This window comes from Agelaius tricolor, unplaced genomic scaffold (assembly GCF_023055355.1).
Source record: "Agelaius tricolor isolate 1412-34295 unplaced genomic scaffold, bAgeTri1.0.p SCAF_22, whole genome shotgun sequence".
NCBI classification, from domain to species: domain Eukaryota; kingdom Metazoa; phylum Chordata; class Aves; order Passeriformes; family Icteridae; genus Agelaius; species Agelaius tricolor.
The window spans coordinates 1,273,114-1,289,273 of NW_027269282.1; the positions used below are offsets into that span (position 1 = coordinate 1,273,114).

General features: G+C 40.7%; 1 protein-coding gene across 11 annotated transcripts in view; it reads right to left on the reverse strand.

Annotated features, from left to right (window-relative positions):
- The window catches only part of BTRC (beta-transducin repeat containing E3 ubiquitin protein ligase), a 120,820-nt gene that overhangs the window by 16,419 nt on the left and 88,241 nt on the right, over nucleotides 1-16,160 (reverse strand). For all 11 annotated transcript variants that reach the window (XM_071446454.1, XM_071446449.1, XM_071446458.1 and 8 more), the window contains 5 exons: nucleotides 12,693-12,924; nucleotides 7,971-8,157; nucleotides 3,726-3,822; nucleotides 2,705-2,842; nucleotides 2,105-2,223 (listed from right to left, as the gene is read on the reverse strand). In XM_071446454.1, coding sequence (XP_071302555.1) covers nucleotides 2,105-2,223; nucleotides 2,705-2,842; nucleotides 3,726-3,822; nucleotides 7,971-8,157; nucleotides 12,693-12,924 — 773 coding nt within the window. The remainder of the gene's footprint in view (nucleotides 1-2,104; nucleotides 2,224-2,704; nucleotides 2,843-3,725; nucleotides 3,823-7,970; nucleotides 8,158-12,692; nucleotides 12,925-16,160) is intronic.

A 16,160-nucleotide genomic window follows, 5' to 3' on the forward strand; every position in this document is an offset into this window, starting at 1 on the left:
CCCTGCAATGCAGTTAACACCATAAAAATAATGCACCCAGGAAAAAAGCATTCTTTAATTAAGGAAATTTAATGCTGAGGAAAGGTAGCAGACTGATGGCCTTACTGACTGGTGTTTCCTGGTTGTGCCAGCCTATTATACACTTCATTTCCAGCCAATGTGGAGAAGTAAGTTCCCTGACAGGCTTCATTTTTGACCTCTCTCACAGGACTATTAGCTCAAGTGGTAATTTATACAGAAGCAGAAGACAAGACAATTATTTTCAAACAAATACAAGTAATTGCCACAAGTTGCACCATGATTTGCATTTACCCTGCGGTGCATCTGGTACACAGCTACATTCCAGGAATGCACTGAATACCCAAATTAAGACACAGCATTTATGTCAATTTAATGTTATTGGAACCAACTGTTTCAACTGAAAGATAATTTAAGATGCAAGTTAGATAAAAGCTTTATACAGAACTTTTAGTACCTGAAATGAAAATTTTAAGCCTTAAAAATATTTATTTTGGGCTACTCTGTTGGCAAACTTCTTTTGCCCTCCATAAAGAGATTTCTTTTGGTACTATGACACCTTTATCCCAGATACACTATATGAAAGCAGAAAATGGCTGTATCATCAGGCACATCAGACCTCGCAGAAGTTAAAACTTCCTGCTGCCAATAAGGGAAGCAATAAGAAAAGGCAAGATGTGAGAAACACTTCTAATGTCTTATTTTCTAACTTATGGAAACTAAAGTGCATCAACTTATAAACTCTAAATGAGAAGGAAAACCACATTCCAATTAGAAAATGCAAAGGAGAAAATACTAAAGACCTGAGCCATTAACATACGAGCAGTTTGCAGACAAGGTTGCCAAACTGAACAGGAGCTGGAGACCCACTGACTTCTTTGGACAAGTGCATCCTTGAGATCTCAGAAGCATTAAGAGCCCATCTGTACTGTCTATTGGATGAAGCCTCTCTTCCTGAGGAGACCCAAGGATAAAAGTGATGCATCCTATGTGCCTCTGGGGTCTGCACAAACATTTATAGATACAGTGGGAGACAAAGTATTCCTGGGCAAGTAGCCAGTCTGCAATTTGGCCTGCCTGGCCTGATATGGAAAATGACAGTGCTTGTTACAGAAATCAGCCTCTCCTTTTGCGATCTGTTTAGCCCAGTGCAGTTCCCACATCACCTCCAGGCAGGCAGTGTTGCTGAAATTCTGGATTCCTGTGAATGACAGGACCCCAAAACCTAGCAGAACTGCAAGACTGCATGCATCACATGTTACAATTCGATTTAATTAGCTTAACAATACTACTATGAGCTTAACGATAGTATTTTACACAAGCACAGAGGAGCTTGCAGCCATCTGAATGCATGCTAATAACTCCAGAAAAGGCACCAATGCAGCTTTTTGCTGTCTAACTTCACTACATGAGCAGTGCTTGTACTCTGACAAGGAGGGAGTATATAACAACACGGAGAAGTCAGACCTGCCCCTTCACATCCAAGCTCATATTGCAATTCATTAACTCATAAGTGCCTCTATTTACACTACAGGTGTTACACTCTTTGGTATCCTCCAATATGACTGGTGGACCTCACAAATGCACAACATGCATCACAAGTGCTATCTTGAGGTGTCCATCCTTTTTCTGGAGACTTGAAGAAAAGCAAGGTTAGAAAGATTTAATGAAAAGAAACATCATGCTAAAATTTAATTTGAAGTCATAGGACATCTAGTCATACATATTTTGTTAAAATTAAATGACAACAGACAACTAAACCTACAAACTTGCTTTGAAAACCTCAACTCTTAAAAAGTTATTCTCAAAGAGAATTTATAACATTCTCAGGGAGTGTCAAAACATGCAAAACCTTGGTGAAATGCCAGATGGCCTTCCTAAGTCATCTTGACCTTGACTGGCCTTGGCTTAGATTCTCATTTCTCCCTGACAGCGATTTGCATGGACATCTGATAAGGACAGCACAATGCTGAACAACTTCATGGAACTGCTTGAACGGCACACATTTAAGAAGAGATCATTTCAGCAGCTTGCAAACCTGAAATCTTAAGAGGCAAACAGAAAGGTGCAAATCAGGGGCACACACCTGACTGTTGAGTCTGAAGATCCAGTAATGATCACCCGTTCATCATACTGGAGGCACAGGACAGAACCTGTGTGGCCGGTGAGAATTCGCTTGCATTCCAATGTATTCTTATCCCAGATCTAAGACAGCAAACATTCAAAACTGGACAGTTCAGTAAGGTTTTCATCTTTCAGCACTTACTGGTTTGACTAGACTGTTTTTTACTACAGCACATCTTCCATAGTGCACTTAGAACACATTTAGTGGCATCTGTAGAGTCTTCTACAGGCTCTTTGGTGCAATACATTGACATCTTTGATATTACTGGCTTTACTACGAATATTGGTTTTACTTTCTCACAAGGATACAGGGCCCAGTAATTACATAGCCTGTAATTACTGCTGGACAGAAACTCTGCAGGCGAAGCCTGTCTGTCTGCAAACAGGGTCTCTCTAGCCAGATAAAAGAGTAGCTGCTGTGCAGGTGGGAGATGGGGGGGAAGGGGAAGGAGAAGGCTAGGTTACTAACAAGAGACTGGGTAGGTGTCACTGAAATTAGGACACTATTATTTATGGCATAGGCACTCCAAGCCATTAGTATGCCATGATGGAGCATTCTCACCTTAATAGTATTGTCTCGTAGGCCGCTTACTATCTTCTGATCATCATACTGTAAACAATAAACCCCTTTGCTTGTCTCACTTCGGCAGTGGATCCTCTGTAAACTGTGCCTTCCACACCGCCAGTTCGACTCTATCGTCTTGAAGAGATAGGAGACAAATGAGATGTAGGGGAAAAATAAAAGCACAGAACTATCTCCCCTTTTTTTCCTTTGGTTGAGAAGGCAGCAGACAGTTTTCTTTACGCTTTTTCCTGCAATCAGGCCCATACAATGACATAACTGCTTTCTAGAATACATGTAATAAAACCAATTAAACAGACAAATGCTTAGAAAATATATTGTGGCTAAACTGATCTGTGCTGTTGCGAATGGTGAGGAAGAAGTAACCTAAAAGTCTTTTTCTATCTCCAACCTTTAGCCCCTGCTGACTCAACAGCTAAATAACTGAAGAGAAAGTCTCAGTTGAGCTCTAAATGCATTTACAAACTTGTCACAACAGTGCCCGAGTACTGCTTCTGTTGTTAGGAAACAACCAGAACATGCCATTTTGCTCACACTAAATGCAAGGCAAACATGCTCAGCTGCTTCCTGCTTCCCTGAGTCTTAGGACTGCAGAGTTCAGAAATGCACTTTCTCCCTGCTTCAGTTCTTGATATTCTCCTTTAACAGCCTACTAGGTCTCATTGCACCAGGAGGAGCAAAGTACCATGGAACAGAGAAAACCAAGATGTTACAGTGCTGCTATGATATCTGATGTGCAAAGTGTGGAGACTCCACCTGCAAACAGCTTACTGCACAATCCAACTCATCCTCTGTCTAAAGGAGCAGCAGGATCTTTTATAAGTATCCCATATCTACAAACTCCAGACAAACACAGACATGTCAGATTTAATGAAATACTACACTGCAATGGAATATCCCCAGAATTTCAGCATCATGAATAAATCAGGAACATTTGAAAAAAAAACAAAACTAAAAAAGCAATAGTGAAACACCACCATATCTGGCAGCTGTTTCTTACCTCTATGTCCTGTATAATTTTGGGGTAAAGTGCTCTGTAGAAGGAGTTGGGTGGCGCAGTTCCATCAGGAGGTTTATTTTTAAATAGATATTGCCCCCTGGAAGACAAAGAACATTTCCACTGAACACAAATCATCTTTCAGCATTTTGGAGAAAGGTCCTCCTGGCATTTTACAAATGGATAACCACTGCTGACAGATTCACAGTCAAACTTAATTTACTAAGATGGGATGGTTCCTTGTTTGTTTGCCCTGCAACGTGTCAGTGTTGCATTTTAACACTGAAATACCCAAGAAAAATCTGTGTCTAGTAACTTGGGGAAGGGAAATAAATTCTCTATTATGGACATGGGCCCATTCAGCTCAGTAAGGGTTGACAGTGGTTCATGCTTGCAATATTCACACACATTTTCAGAGGTCACCTTTAAAATAAAGCATGCAAAGCAAAGGAAAGAAGCCAAAGAACCCTCAAACCCTCTACACATTCAAGGCTAGCTTTTATCTGCATTAGCAGGAACAGTATCAGTTTGGGTACACGGACATTTTACTGCTACTACTCTGTGCTGGTAAGCAACACCTCATCTGTGGTGCCTCCCTCATCTCAACACTTATTTGGAATACTCACATCCCAAGTTAGAGTTTTGTTACCAAAAAAATCTGTAAACGGCAATCACTGCCTGCTGTGTAAAAAACTTTAATTCCTCATCCTGAAGTTAAGAAGCCACCAAACACGGTGTGGAAGCTAGTAAACCCCACCATGGGCGTACTAACTGCTGTTCTGCCTGGCAACATGCCTCACAAAATGGAGAGAGGCACAAATGCCTCCGAGTGTAATCCTGGCATCAGAGGCACAGAGTTTACACTGGGCCAGCTCTCCACTTTTCCCTCCCTTGTTCCATTACAGCATAATTAATTGTTCAATACTTCCTTGTGCATTTCCTTCCTGTCCTTTCCATACAGTACACCTCAAAACCCATTTCAGAGACTGCAGCTGCCCTGATACACTCGAACTAGAGAGATCACAACAATGAACCAAAATCTTTGGGTTGTAAGGCAATACCAAACTACAGGACTGGACAAGCAAAATGACAAATGCTCAGGAAAAGAACTTTTGATACTTCTTTAAATCAAGAATTCAAAGTACAACTTGAGAGAAAGGTGCTTTCATGTTTGGACAGAGGAATTACCTCTTTCTTCAAATATAATGACCAGCAGACATGCATATGGGAACAAACACATGAAGATGGCATACATGGATGCAGACAAGCCACTAACTAGACAGATGCCTATTTCCTGTGATCCAGCCTGGAAGTGCATTCATGAAAATTAGTATTACTGGCCAAGGAAGATGAAAACCTCTTTCGAGATGCACAGAATACCTTGGAGACATCCTGGAAGACTTGGGGCAGGTCTAGAAAAACCTGTGTACAAGCCTGTGTGCCTAAAAACCTTTTAATTCTTTCTACCTTTACTAGCTAATGTAACACAAAGTCTGGTTGCTACCTGTAAGTTGTGCTGTGCTGCATGCATAGTCAGCTGTTTACTGTTCAGCTGAAGGATTGCTTGGAATTTCCATGGCATCCCAGAAGCTGTTGTGCTGTGGCTCTGGGATAAAAGGAACTATTGTTTGCAGGTTTTGATGACCAGCCAATTCAATCAGATGGACACAAGCATACCCAGATTTTGGGCTTCTGTTTTATATTTCTCTAAATCTGTGTAACTCTTACTGCTCCCTGACAATCTGCCAGTGAAGGCTGCCATACTGCAAAACTGGGGGGGAGTTCTGTTGTAAACCATGAGGTGCAAATGCTGAAATCAGGCAGCTCATGTGCAAATTGAGGAGCTGTAACCAAGTAACACCAGTTGTCCATCATTCTGAACTGTCCAGTTAGTAATCTCCTTTTGCCATGCACAGAGCTAGCACTGATTACAAGCTATGAAGTTCTATAGCACTGGGTATTTCCTGTCTGCATCTCCTAACCACACAGCTCTACCTGTTCACCACAGAGATAACCAGAGGGCAATATGAAAGACTTGGGCACAACTTGCTCTTGAGTCAAAGTAACCTCCAGCACATAGCACAAACCTGAAGAAGAGGTGCCATAATAAGGTGACTGTCCTTGAGATGAGAAGCAAAATTTTGCACCTGTCTTTTGGAAATGTAATGTGTCTGTATGACCAGTATTTGGTGCTAATGTTATTTCTAAAGTGTGGAGGGAGCAAACCCCAGTGATGCCTCAGCAGAAGACACTCAGCTGATTACACCATACTCCAAGAATAGAGTGTGAGAATTGGGAAGGGTCTAAACAGAGAAAACTGAAAATAGTAAGAGGACAAGACAACACATCATTATGGTTGGCTAGTGCAGCCAAAACATAGGAAATGTGCTCATCTTCCAACGTGGAAAAGGTTACTGCAAAAAGGAGAATGAGAAACTGTCCTGCTTATCTGTGCAGGTCAAATGCAACAAGTCAAACTGTAGCTAGGAAGACAGCCTAGATATCAGGAAAACCTCTCAAACACTGAAATTAGAAAGAGTAAAAAAGGTGAAACCATTGAATGCCTTTCCCAGGCATTGCCTGGGGAATCTTCATCAGTAGATTTAGTAAATCCCATGGACCTGGCTAAAGCCCCATGGAGAACTGAACAATAGGAACTACTGAGACAGCAACATAAGTTCTCCTGACCCCCACCCCAAAGCTTATCTCTGTAACCCTATAGGCTATGTTACTTAACCCTTACTATTGGTCAAGTTTGGGTTCCCCTTAACCCTATAAAAGGGGCCTGCTTTAGCCCATTCGACAGAAGAAGAGCTGTCGCTGGGACCCTTCACAGACTCCCCCAATAAACATTGCTATGGAACGCCAGGACCTCTCCTTCTCCTCTCTCGCTGTCTGCTGCAGCTTCAAGCCAAGAGCACCCTACCTTAGCAAGCAAGAGCTGAGATCCTAAGAGAGCTTGCAATCACTAAAGAGCTGGCAATCACCAAGCTTGCTAAGGGGGTCAGCCCGCGGCGATCGGCCTCGAGCTAGCCGAGCTTTGGGGCACCCTGTCTCCCTGAGGACTGGGCTCCCGGGCTATCTTGCACTGCTTGATGATAAGGCCAGAATAGAGGCTTTATTATAAGTAGAGGATTTTAAGAACAAGTTAAGACAAAGATTTGGGATGACTTAAGAAAAATCTGTCTCTTCCTATGGGAAACAAAAAGGGCTAAATGACCTCTCAAGCTCCTCTTAGGACCTACTGTGACTTCAACAGTAGGGAGAAAAAATTGAAGTCCTCAAGAGAATAAGTCACTAAAAGAAATGCAAAAGTTACCACTGTCATGCTTGTGTTTATTTTATACTCTTTGAAACACTGCACTATTGGAAACAGATCAAAGTAGTATTTATTTGTAAAGAATGTCTCATAATCCTGATTTACTTGCCTTTACTTCCTGAGACAAACAGTATAACAAAATTAACCATAAACCAGGAGTCTTTGTTTGCAACTCTGTATCTTTTTAATAGCAACCAAAATGCCTGAGCTGTCACTTTTATCTTGTTTATGAAATATTCATACCCAGTTTCCCTTCTGCCAACATCCTAGGGACACCCTTGGAAAAGAAAATTATGTATTAAAGGGTGTACCCCTGAGAGAGAAAGTTCTAATGAAATGTTAGCAGAGCAGCTTCAAACTTGAATGAGACCTACATTGTAGTAAGGCTATTCCAGATGATTATTAACTAATCTATCTGCATTTCTAAAGTCCCCTATTCTCCATGGTACCTACCCTCAGCTTCCAGTTTGAAAATTAAACAGATATCTAATAGTGAAAATCTGCTGAGGAAAACAAACAGACCTATCAGGAAAGAACTAATTCATAGCACATGCTCCCTCACTGCCACTCCTGAAAAAGCTCTTCTGCTCTGAACTGCTGACCGGTTTAGGGTTCCCTCGAGGCACACACAGCTTCTTAATTTGAACTGAAAGACAGCTGGGTGTAAAAATCTCAGTCTGTATATCTCACTTGTCACAGTGGGCTAAGAGCATGATCAGAAGGAAGTTGAGGGAAAAATCCCCCACGTTGCCACACAGCTAAATGTGGCACCTAACTCCCCAATGCCTGATTTTTGATGTAAGCAACTGTCAGGTTTGGAACTAACATGATGTTTCAGTGCTGAATAACCCTCTTCAAATATGGTTTGAAACACACAATCCCTGCTGTCCTGAATGGGGGCAAAAGAGGTGAAAATTCAGTTTCCTTACCATCCTCTCCTCTCTGACAAACCCCTCCACAGGGAGTCTGTCCTGACCATTCTCTCAATGAGCTTCTTCCACAGCATCCCATCCGACGTCACCCGGTACCACTCCTTGCACACCAGCTCAGCAGCACACAAAGATCTGGCATCCAGGTATGACAGGATGTTCTCAGCAATGTGATCCAATCCCCGAGCTGGAGGAGAACAACAACAAGAGGAAAACATTATTTGTTGGACAGACGACTCCCCCTGCTAGTACAAAGATACACTCTCCTTCCATCTCCTCTTCTGCATGCGGAGCTGGACAAAATGCACAGAAGAGCATTTGAGGCTAAGATCAGGAGTGAGCAGTGTTATCCAACTTCCTTTGGATATAGAACAACAAGTCATTAAAAATAATAAAGAATCCAAGAAGTCATTCCAATCTACTTCGATGGGTTTTAGCACTAGGGGGATATTCTATGGATGGCATTTCCAACTCAGCAACGCAGCCCCCAAAATCTCTCTATATTAGGACCATTTCTCATCTCACTGCTACAGCTGTTCTCATGTTGCAACGGCTCAAAAGCTGTTTTTGCTAAAGCAGTAGCTTTTAAATGTAATGAAGAAAAAAATATATATTCCCAATGTGTGCCCTGAAGGGTAGTGGTACCTTTAGACAGGGGGGAGGGAAGGATATGCAGATGCACAGGGACGTCAAGAGGGAAGGAGAGGCTGTGTATGGAGAAAGTGAAGCAGGTTTGCTAGTTTCATTTATTTTAGGAGGTGAAGGAAAAATACACACCAAAATAACATCATTTGCAAATATTTCCCAGTGTGAATACCAGGACTAGCTTTACTTCAGTATGACTGGAATGAAATGTAAAGCAATTGCCTGGTTAGCACCAAGCAGCTCAACGAAATGTCTATGTAGGGAAGGTTATGCTGTATTTCTTAACTGGATGGATGTAGTCAGTCAAAATGTGCCCTTACCAACTCAAATTTAATCACAATCAAAACTTCAGGAAAACAAGATGCCTTTTAAATGAGAAGTTGTGTAAATACAGCTTCTCTTGAAGGCTGTTTGGTTCACAAGTGAGACACACCACCAAGAGATTATCTCACTTCACAGGTTAAATTTCATACGCTTTGTGAAAGTTTAGACCACATCATCCCTCAGGCATGATGTTCAATCCAAGCAAAAATGAAGCATTGCAGATTGGTATTACATGCATCTTCCCTCTGGTTCACATTTGGGACAAAGTTAAATACATGTTTTCTTGCTTTTAAAACAACAGCCTCAAAGATCAGGCCCTGCTTGTGAGATAGTAAGAAAAAGCAGTAAGTACATTTTTACAATCACATGTCTGGACTTCTGCAAACTGGGTGCAACCAGCTGACTTTGGTTAGAGTTCATGACACAAAAATGGCCCAACCTTTTTTCCCTTAATGAAAAGATCTCAAAAGTATCTCCCACTGCATGAAAATTAGACAATTCAGCATGCTCCTCCTGCTGCTTTCAAATATACTAAACTTAGAATACACTTTGGGTCAGATATTGTGCTCAGCATTTTATGCTTCAATCTTTATGTAGAAAAAGCATGTGAATGATTCCAGGCACAGCCAGAGAGTGGAGAAAGAGGTATGACATTTCTTATCTTTAGAGATGCAAAATTAGAAGTCAACCTGCAAAATAAAAGCATCATCAGCCTTTATTATGTATTTAATCTGAAGAGACATGTACAACCACTATTAAAAAACAAAAGCGTTTATAAATTTAGATTGACTTCACAGCAAATTGTGGAAAGAGGAAGATAATGGTTTAGTGAATGTCAACAGGAATTTGCAGGAATTCCACAACTGGCAGAGGTAGACATGGACATCCTGTTGCCCCATTCCTGAAGCTTTGTGTGGAAATGGCAGATTTCCCAGTCTGTGCTGCTTCCAGCAGGCTCACAGACGTTTACAAACCCACCAGGAAACTCCACAGAATCCTTACAGGTGGCTTTAAGTCAGCAGCATCACCAGATGAATTAATTTTATATATAGGGAACAACTGGTGGTTTTAGGAAGCAGGGTTACACTGCAACACATGGGCACAGTAATCTTCACCCATGTGCCCTTTCTATTTCATCAGGAGTTGCAATTTACATCTTGGCTGCAATAAGGTGCTGTAACTACTGCCACATCCTTAAGTCATCCTTTGCCATTGATACCAGACCCTTTGCAGCTAAAGAATACTAATGGTTTGGCCTCACCTCCTCACATTTATGATAAGTGGATGGGCAGAGCTATTCTGGCCTGGTTGCAAACTCAGTTTTATTATTTTGTTTCTTAGGACCAGCACAACTCACTGAGGCATGTATCTAACAAAGCATCGCTTCCTTAAAAAGGGAAAACTCTGCTCACAGAAGATTTTGCTAAATGGATGTGAAACACGATTAGCCCTTCAACCCTCTGAACCAACAAGAATGTTTCAGCTATTTCACACATGAAATCCTTATCAAAATTACTTTCCTCATAAAAAATGTTAAATAGCTTGAAAATGCTAAGCAGAAGCCTTATTTTTTCAGAAACTGAACAAACTTTGTTAAGTACACAGCTAAGCTGTATTTTTCAAACAACCTTAATTCTGTTCAAAGCACTGGGAAAATAATCTGAGCCAACTTTACTCTATTAGTAACACATGCCCATGATCTGAAATTACCTTTAATTCTGGTCATTCCTTGGGACTGTGCTAGGAGGACAGAGATAAGACGCCTCATGATTTTGAAGTAGCTTTATTGTTTTATTCACTCAAGGGGGAGAGCAGGAGAGAGAATGAAGTAGTAAAAATGAAACCAGAATACTGAACACTTGAGAATTTCAGAAAGTGAAAAAATACTTTCAGAGTTTACGGGGTTTTTTTTCCTTATATGACTTAATTTAGAATTTTGTGTTCATCACCTTTTCCTAGGCAGTTTCTTACTTTCTTCCCTCCCATTCCCTTCACTGGAACCTGCTTATACTCAGGACATCCTGCACAGAGTCTGCACCAGTGCAATTCCTTGCCTTTAATTTTCTCCCTCAGAGTGATATTCACTAGGACACTTGCACTTTGTAAATATGCAAATTGATGCACATACATTATTTGCATACACATTTCCCCCAACTATTAAAACACTCACATATTATCTGCTTGATTCCTGTTTATTCTGCATTCTGATAGACTAAAATCAGCTGCTTCCTGGGCAACTGGGAATAGACCAGTAACGAATATGGTATGGCTAAGAAATTTGGAATGTCTCTATAAGAATTTATAGCACCTGCCCAAAATTCTCAGAAAAAGCCCTGTAGGAAGAAATTAACCAGGAGCAGTGAGATGTGTTGATTTCATGGGGTGCTTTCACGGGGTCCCATGGAGAAAGACCTGGAAAAATTGTGTAAGCACCGACATGTATATTTCCACTTTAATAGTGGGGAAACCAATGCAGTTTCCAAACACTTCCTATTTTTCTGAAACAGAGCAGCTCCACAAGTTATAATGCTGCTCTAAGTACAAGAAGATTATTGCCATTGGACTACTAAAAACTAACATAAAGCAGGTACTTAGCATAACTAAGATTTTTTTTTAATGCTGCAACAGCCATTTGATTACTGGGCACAATGAGCTTAAAATCCAATGAGTCTACCTATTTAACTTCCTAGCAAAACTTCTGCAGTGCCTTTATGCTTTATACAATTCACAGTTAAACATGCTTTTTTTCCATCTTTTAAGGCTAGAATTTATATTTCATGTTGAGAACTCCCTTCTGAAGAATGATCAAGTGACTAGATTGATCAAATTGCCAAAAGTTCAGCACTTCTATAAAGGTATCCACAGAATAGGCTTTTAGCAAGAAAGACCTCTCTTCAACTGGCTGTTTAGAGACAACACCTGTACCACTTCTTGCTCAGGTCCCTCTCAAACTAAGGACCGAAGGTGTGGGAATGCTAATCTATTAAGTATCTAACTATTTATCTATCTACAGAGGTATGACCTAATGGTCTGAAAAAATATGACCTAAAGAGTCAGGAATTTATGTTTGGTTCTGAAACTCTATTGCTGTATATATCCGATCTCTCACCACCTCAGTTTTCCAATCTATAAGACAGGGGGGATATAAAACTGCATGTACACTACTTTATGTGTGCATTCTGTGAGATCTGCCCAATGCCACATCTGAGAATAGCTGGCATAATGTTTTCAATGGAAAGCACTACAAAGGTGCAAAAACCAGAACACTTCCATCTTTTGCTCTTATGCCCTCCATTTTCTATTAGCAATAAACACATAATCAAAGCAATGGCTTCAGGAAGTTATTTCAGTAGGAAAGAGAGACAAATATCTAAATAAGAAAAGGGAAAACCTCAGCTGAGCAACCAGAAAGAGTAGTAGTTTTAATTTAAAAAACTTTGTTATTCATGCATCATTGTGGGCATTAAGAGCACAACTACCTGCCCTGTGGCTTGGGATAACTACCCATGCAATACAGAGATTAGCTATCAGTTACTCCAAGACAAACCATGATGGTGTTAGATCATGCCTTGACATACAGTAGGAACACAAATTAAAATATTATGACATTTCATACTGGTATAGGGCTTTTTATTCAAAAGCTATTATCTGTTTTGCAAACTGACTCTACAAGAGACCTCTCCAGCAGGGTAGGGTGGAACAGAACAGTTTTTTGAAAGACAAGGAGCAAGCCCCCTCTGCCTGCAGAAGTACCTGGCAGTGCAGTGATGAAGTCCCGCTGTAACATGGGTTTGAGGTATGAGTTTATGTGTCCGTGCTGGTAGTGACACATCTGGGAGATGAGGTGCTCCACAAACTCCACCTGGTCAGACTCGGACCATTGCTCAAAGTACTTGACGCAGAGCTCCTTCTCCTTCTCATAGCTTGCAGACAGTTTTCTTTGCTTGGGCACAATCATACTGGAAGTGCCATTGGCAAGTTTTGTCTGTAAACAGGAAGGAGAGGAACAACCCAAATAACACATATGAGAAGAAACACAAGCAGTTGTACAATTTCTTCTAGGGGGCAGACAACAGAAGGCAAAAAGAACTCTGACACATGAAAGCTGTGAGACCACAGGTCCTGGCTGGTGCCATCAGCCCGAGCGCAGCCTGCAGGACAATGCGCTGCCTCGTGCCAGAGCTGCACACAAAGGACTCTGGTCACATGGGACACCTTCAGCAACACTTTAACATAAACACAACTTTATTTAACATGTAGATAGTAAAATGCATTTGGATTTCTAATGTACATATACCAGTTACTTCAATGCACCTACAGCAAATTGCATTTGTACTCTGTTTTTTTTTTTTCTTCTGAAGAATGGATTGCTGCTAAAATTCATAGGGAATGCATGAAAGGGATGAAAAAAATTGAATTACACCTCGAGAGCAAAGCCAGCTAAAATAAACCCTGACATTTGGTAAATACTTCTTTCACAGAATAAAATATTTTCAACTTTCTGAGCACTGTTAATATCTTGTCAGAAGGAGTCAGCTCAAAGAAGAGTTTCAGGGACAAAGCAAAACATTGACATTTCAATTTACTACTTCATGGTAAGATATAAATTCTGCTTTCTAAATGATTTAACTGGAAGAAAAGTCTGTATTTTGCATTGCAAGGGTATCCTTTGTCAAAGTAAGATTAACCATTTGCTGGGAAATTATTTTTCTTATGCTGGTCAAATAGTTTCTATTTCCTGCTGAAAACATGTGATTTTCTCTTTTTCATTGCAACAGTTTCACACCAGACAGCATTATAATAACAGTTAATATCATTACATCATTTTTATTGTCAAAATACACACAGAGCTTCTTCATTAATTATCAAATAATTTAAAATAACTTACAGATCTAAGAACACATAAAAAACTGAGGTAGGGATGCCTTATTTTTGTTCTATGATAATTCCAAGCACTGACCTTGCCAGGGGCCCTTATTAAATTTAAGGGAAAAAATGAATCCTTAAATCTCTCTGCAAAGATATCTAATGAACTAAAAGAAATGCAATGATTAATGGATTTTACAGGAAAAGGAAAAACAACAAAAAAGCCTCTTTTCAGCAAGTGCCAAAACAGCAGGCTATTTAGACACCACAAAATTTAGTCACCAGTAGTAGATTTGGAATGCAGAAGTTTCTCATTTCTCGGGAATAAATAACTCCTGAACTTCAATACCTCCCAATCCCAACAGGAATCCTGACTTTGGAACACCAAAATTTGAAAATCTGAAAATCTACTTAACTGATCACCATACAAATTTCATTTTCTTAGAGATAATGCACCTAAATACTCTTTTTAACATTTCTAGAGAGCTGGATCTTCCTTTGGTAGAAAAAGACAGTAAAGAGCTGTGATTTTTAACAAGCAGCTCTTTTCTATTTCTGGATTACAGTTTGACTTAAGCTTCTTTCAGAACACAGAGCATGGTGATCATATCATGAGTGCTCCATTCTGCAGCTCAGTGTTTTCAGGTTTATCCCCACTCCTCCCTGCAAATGTGTGGCTGTGGCTGTGTGTGGCTGTGTCCAGCAAGATCATGCAAGACAAGGACAGCGAGTTATGATTTCATTCAATCCTCACGTGGACAGCACTACTGCAAACAAGTCATAGAGCCACTACTGGGCAGCAGGAAAGAAAAACTCTCTCTTGGGCCAAGAGAAATCACTAAAGGGACTGTAGGCATCAAGTCTTGTGTGTGAAAGACTGGAGTTTTTCTAGCAAAGTCCACAGTAGTTAAGGGCCTGGCAAAAGATGATTACCAGTGGAGTTGACTGAACACCTGTGTTAAGAGATTCTGGTAATTTTTGCTGCAGTTAAACTGCCTGCAATACAGGCATCCCAGTAAAAATACTGGGTTAAGACAGTGGGGAGATATTGTAACCCACAAGTTTGATCTCATTTAATTTTTCATTTTGTTTGCTGTGCATCTTACAAAAACAGATTGTCTCTACAAAGCATTTATTAAAAACCTATGCAAGTGTCTTTTAATTTGAGGGACTCTGAAGTCTGCCTAACATGCTGAGCCTGAGTGGAGCATACAGCTCACGTGCAAAGCCAATGAAGGGGCAGCTCCTTTCACAGGATGGCACCACGTTCTGGCCTTTCCTTGCCTTCTGAACACCATTCTCCCAGCAGCTTTCAACTCCCAATTACATCTAAAACATTGGTTTGTGGTATCAAACAGAAGCTGCAACATCTGCAAATACAAGTCATGGCTTATGTGTGTGCAAATAGATGGCTTAGATGGGACAAAACAATTCATTCTGCCTGAACACAGGTTTCTTGGATAGGAATAATGAGTAAATTAAAGAATCCATTGACCAGTACTTTTAACAGCTCTGGAAGGGAAACTCCAGATTTATAAAGTGGTTCTGCTAAGAAAAGCACGTTACAGTGTTTATGTCCAAATTAGTGGACATGAGAACACCATATTTTTTAGGTTCATACTTCAGCTGCATTCTTATAATGTCACTTGAGACCTGGTCTGCACCCTTGCCTGCTCTGGTTTCACACGAAAAGCAGTGAGCATAAGCCCAGAGTGTGCCCACAAAGGTCTATGGTTTGTGCCAGCAGGGGACCAAGAGGACAGGACGTGCCATGAACACACCAGCTCTGCAGAGTAGAGACAGATAAACTGATAGGGCTCTCAAATCACTCAAACTGCAGTTTAGAACAAAAGTTCCAGAATTTTAATTTAAAGATTCCTGAAAATCCACTGGTAGTTCAATGAAAAGGCCTATTACAAAATAAAGCATCAACAAAACAACATCATCAAGCATCTGTATTATTGAATCATCTACAGTCTCCTCCCTCTCTTGATACAATAATCAGGCCTCACCTGATAAAGAAAAACCTGTTCCATTTGCCATCCACACTGCTCGGGTAAATATCCATCCAAATGCACTGTTCACAATCACATTTTCTATAAACTTCACTTCCAAAAATGGCAAAGAAGAATAAGCACTGGTAGCTCATCAACTGGGAGGAAATTTGGGTATAACAGAGCAAACTACTAAGTTGGAACAGATGAAGCTTTCCCAAGTCCCTTTTCACAAAGGCCCGTGTGTGAGGGCTGAGAGGTGCCCCAGCTGGCTCTGGGCACCACAACTCATCTGCAGGAATGGCAGAGGTGTCCTCTGACAATGCTGAGCTGAGCTCATAAGCCAGGAAACCCAGGGGAC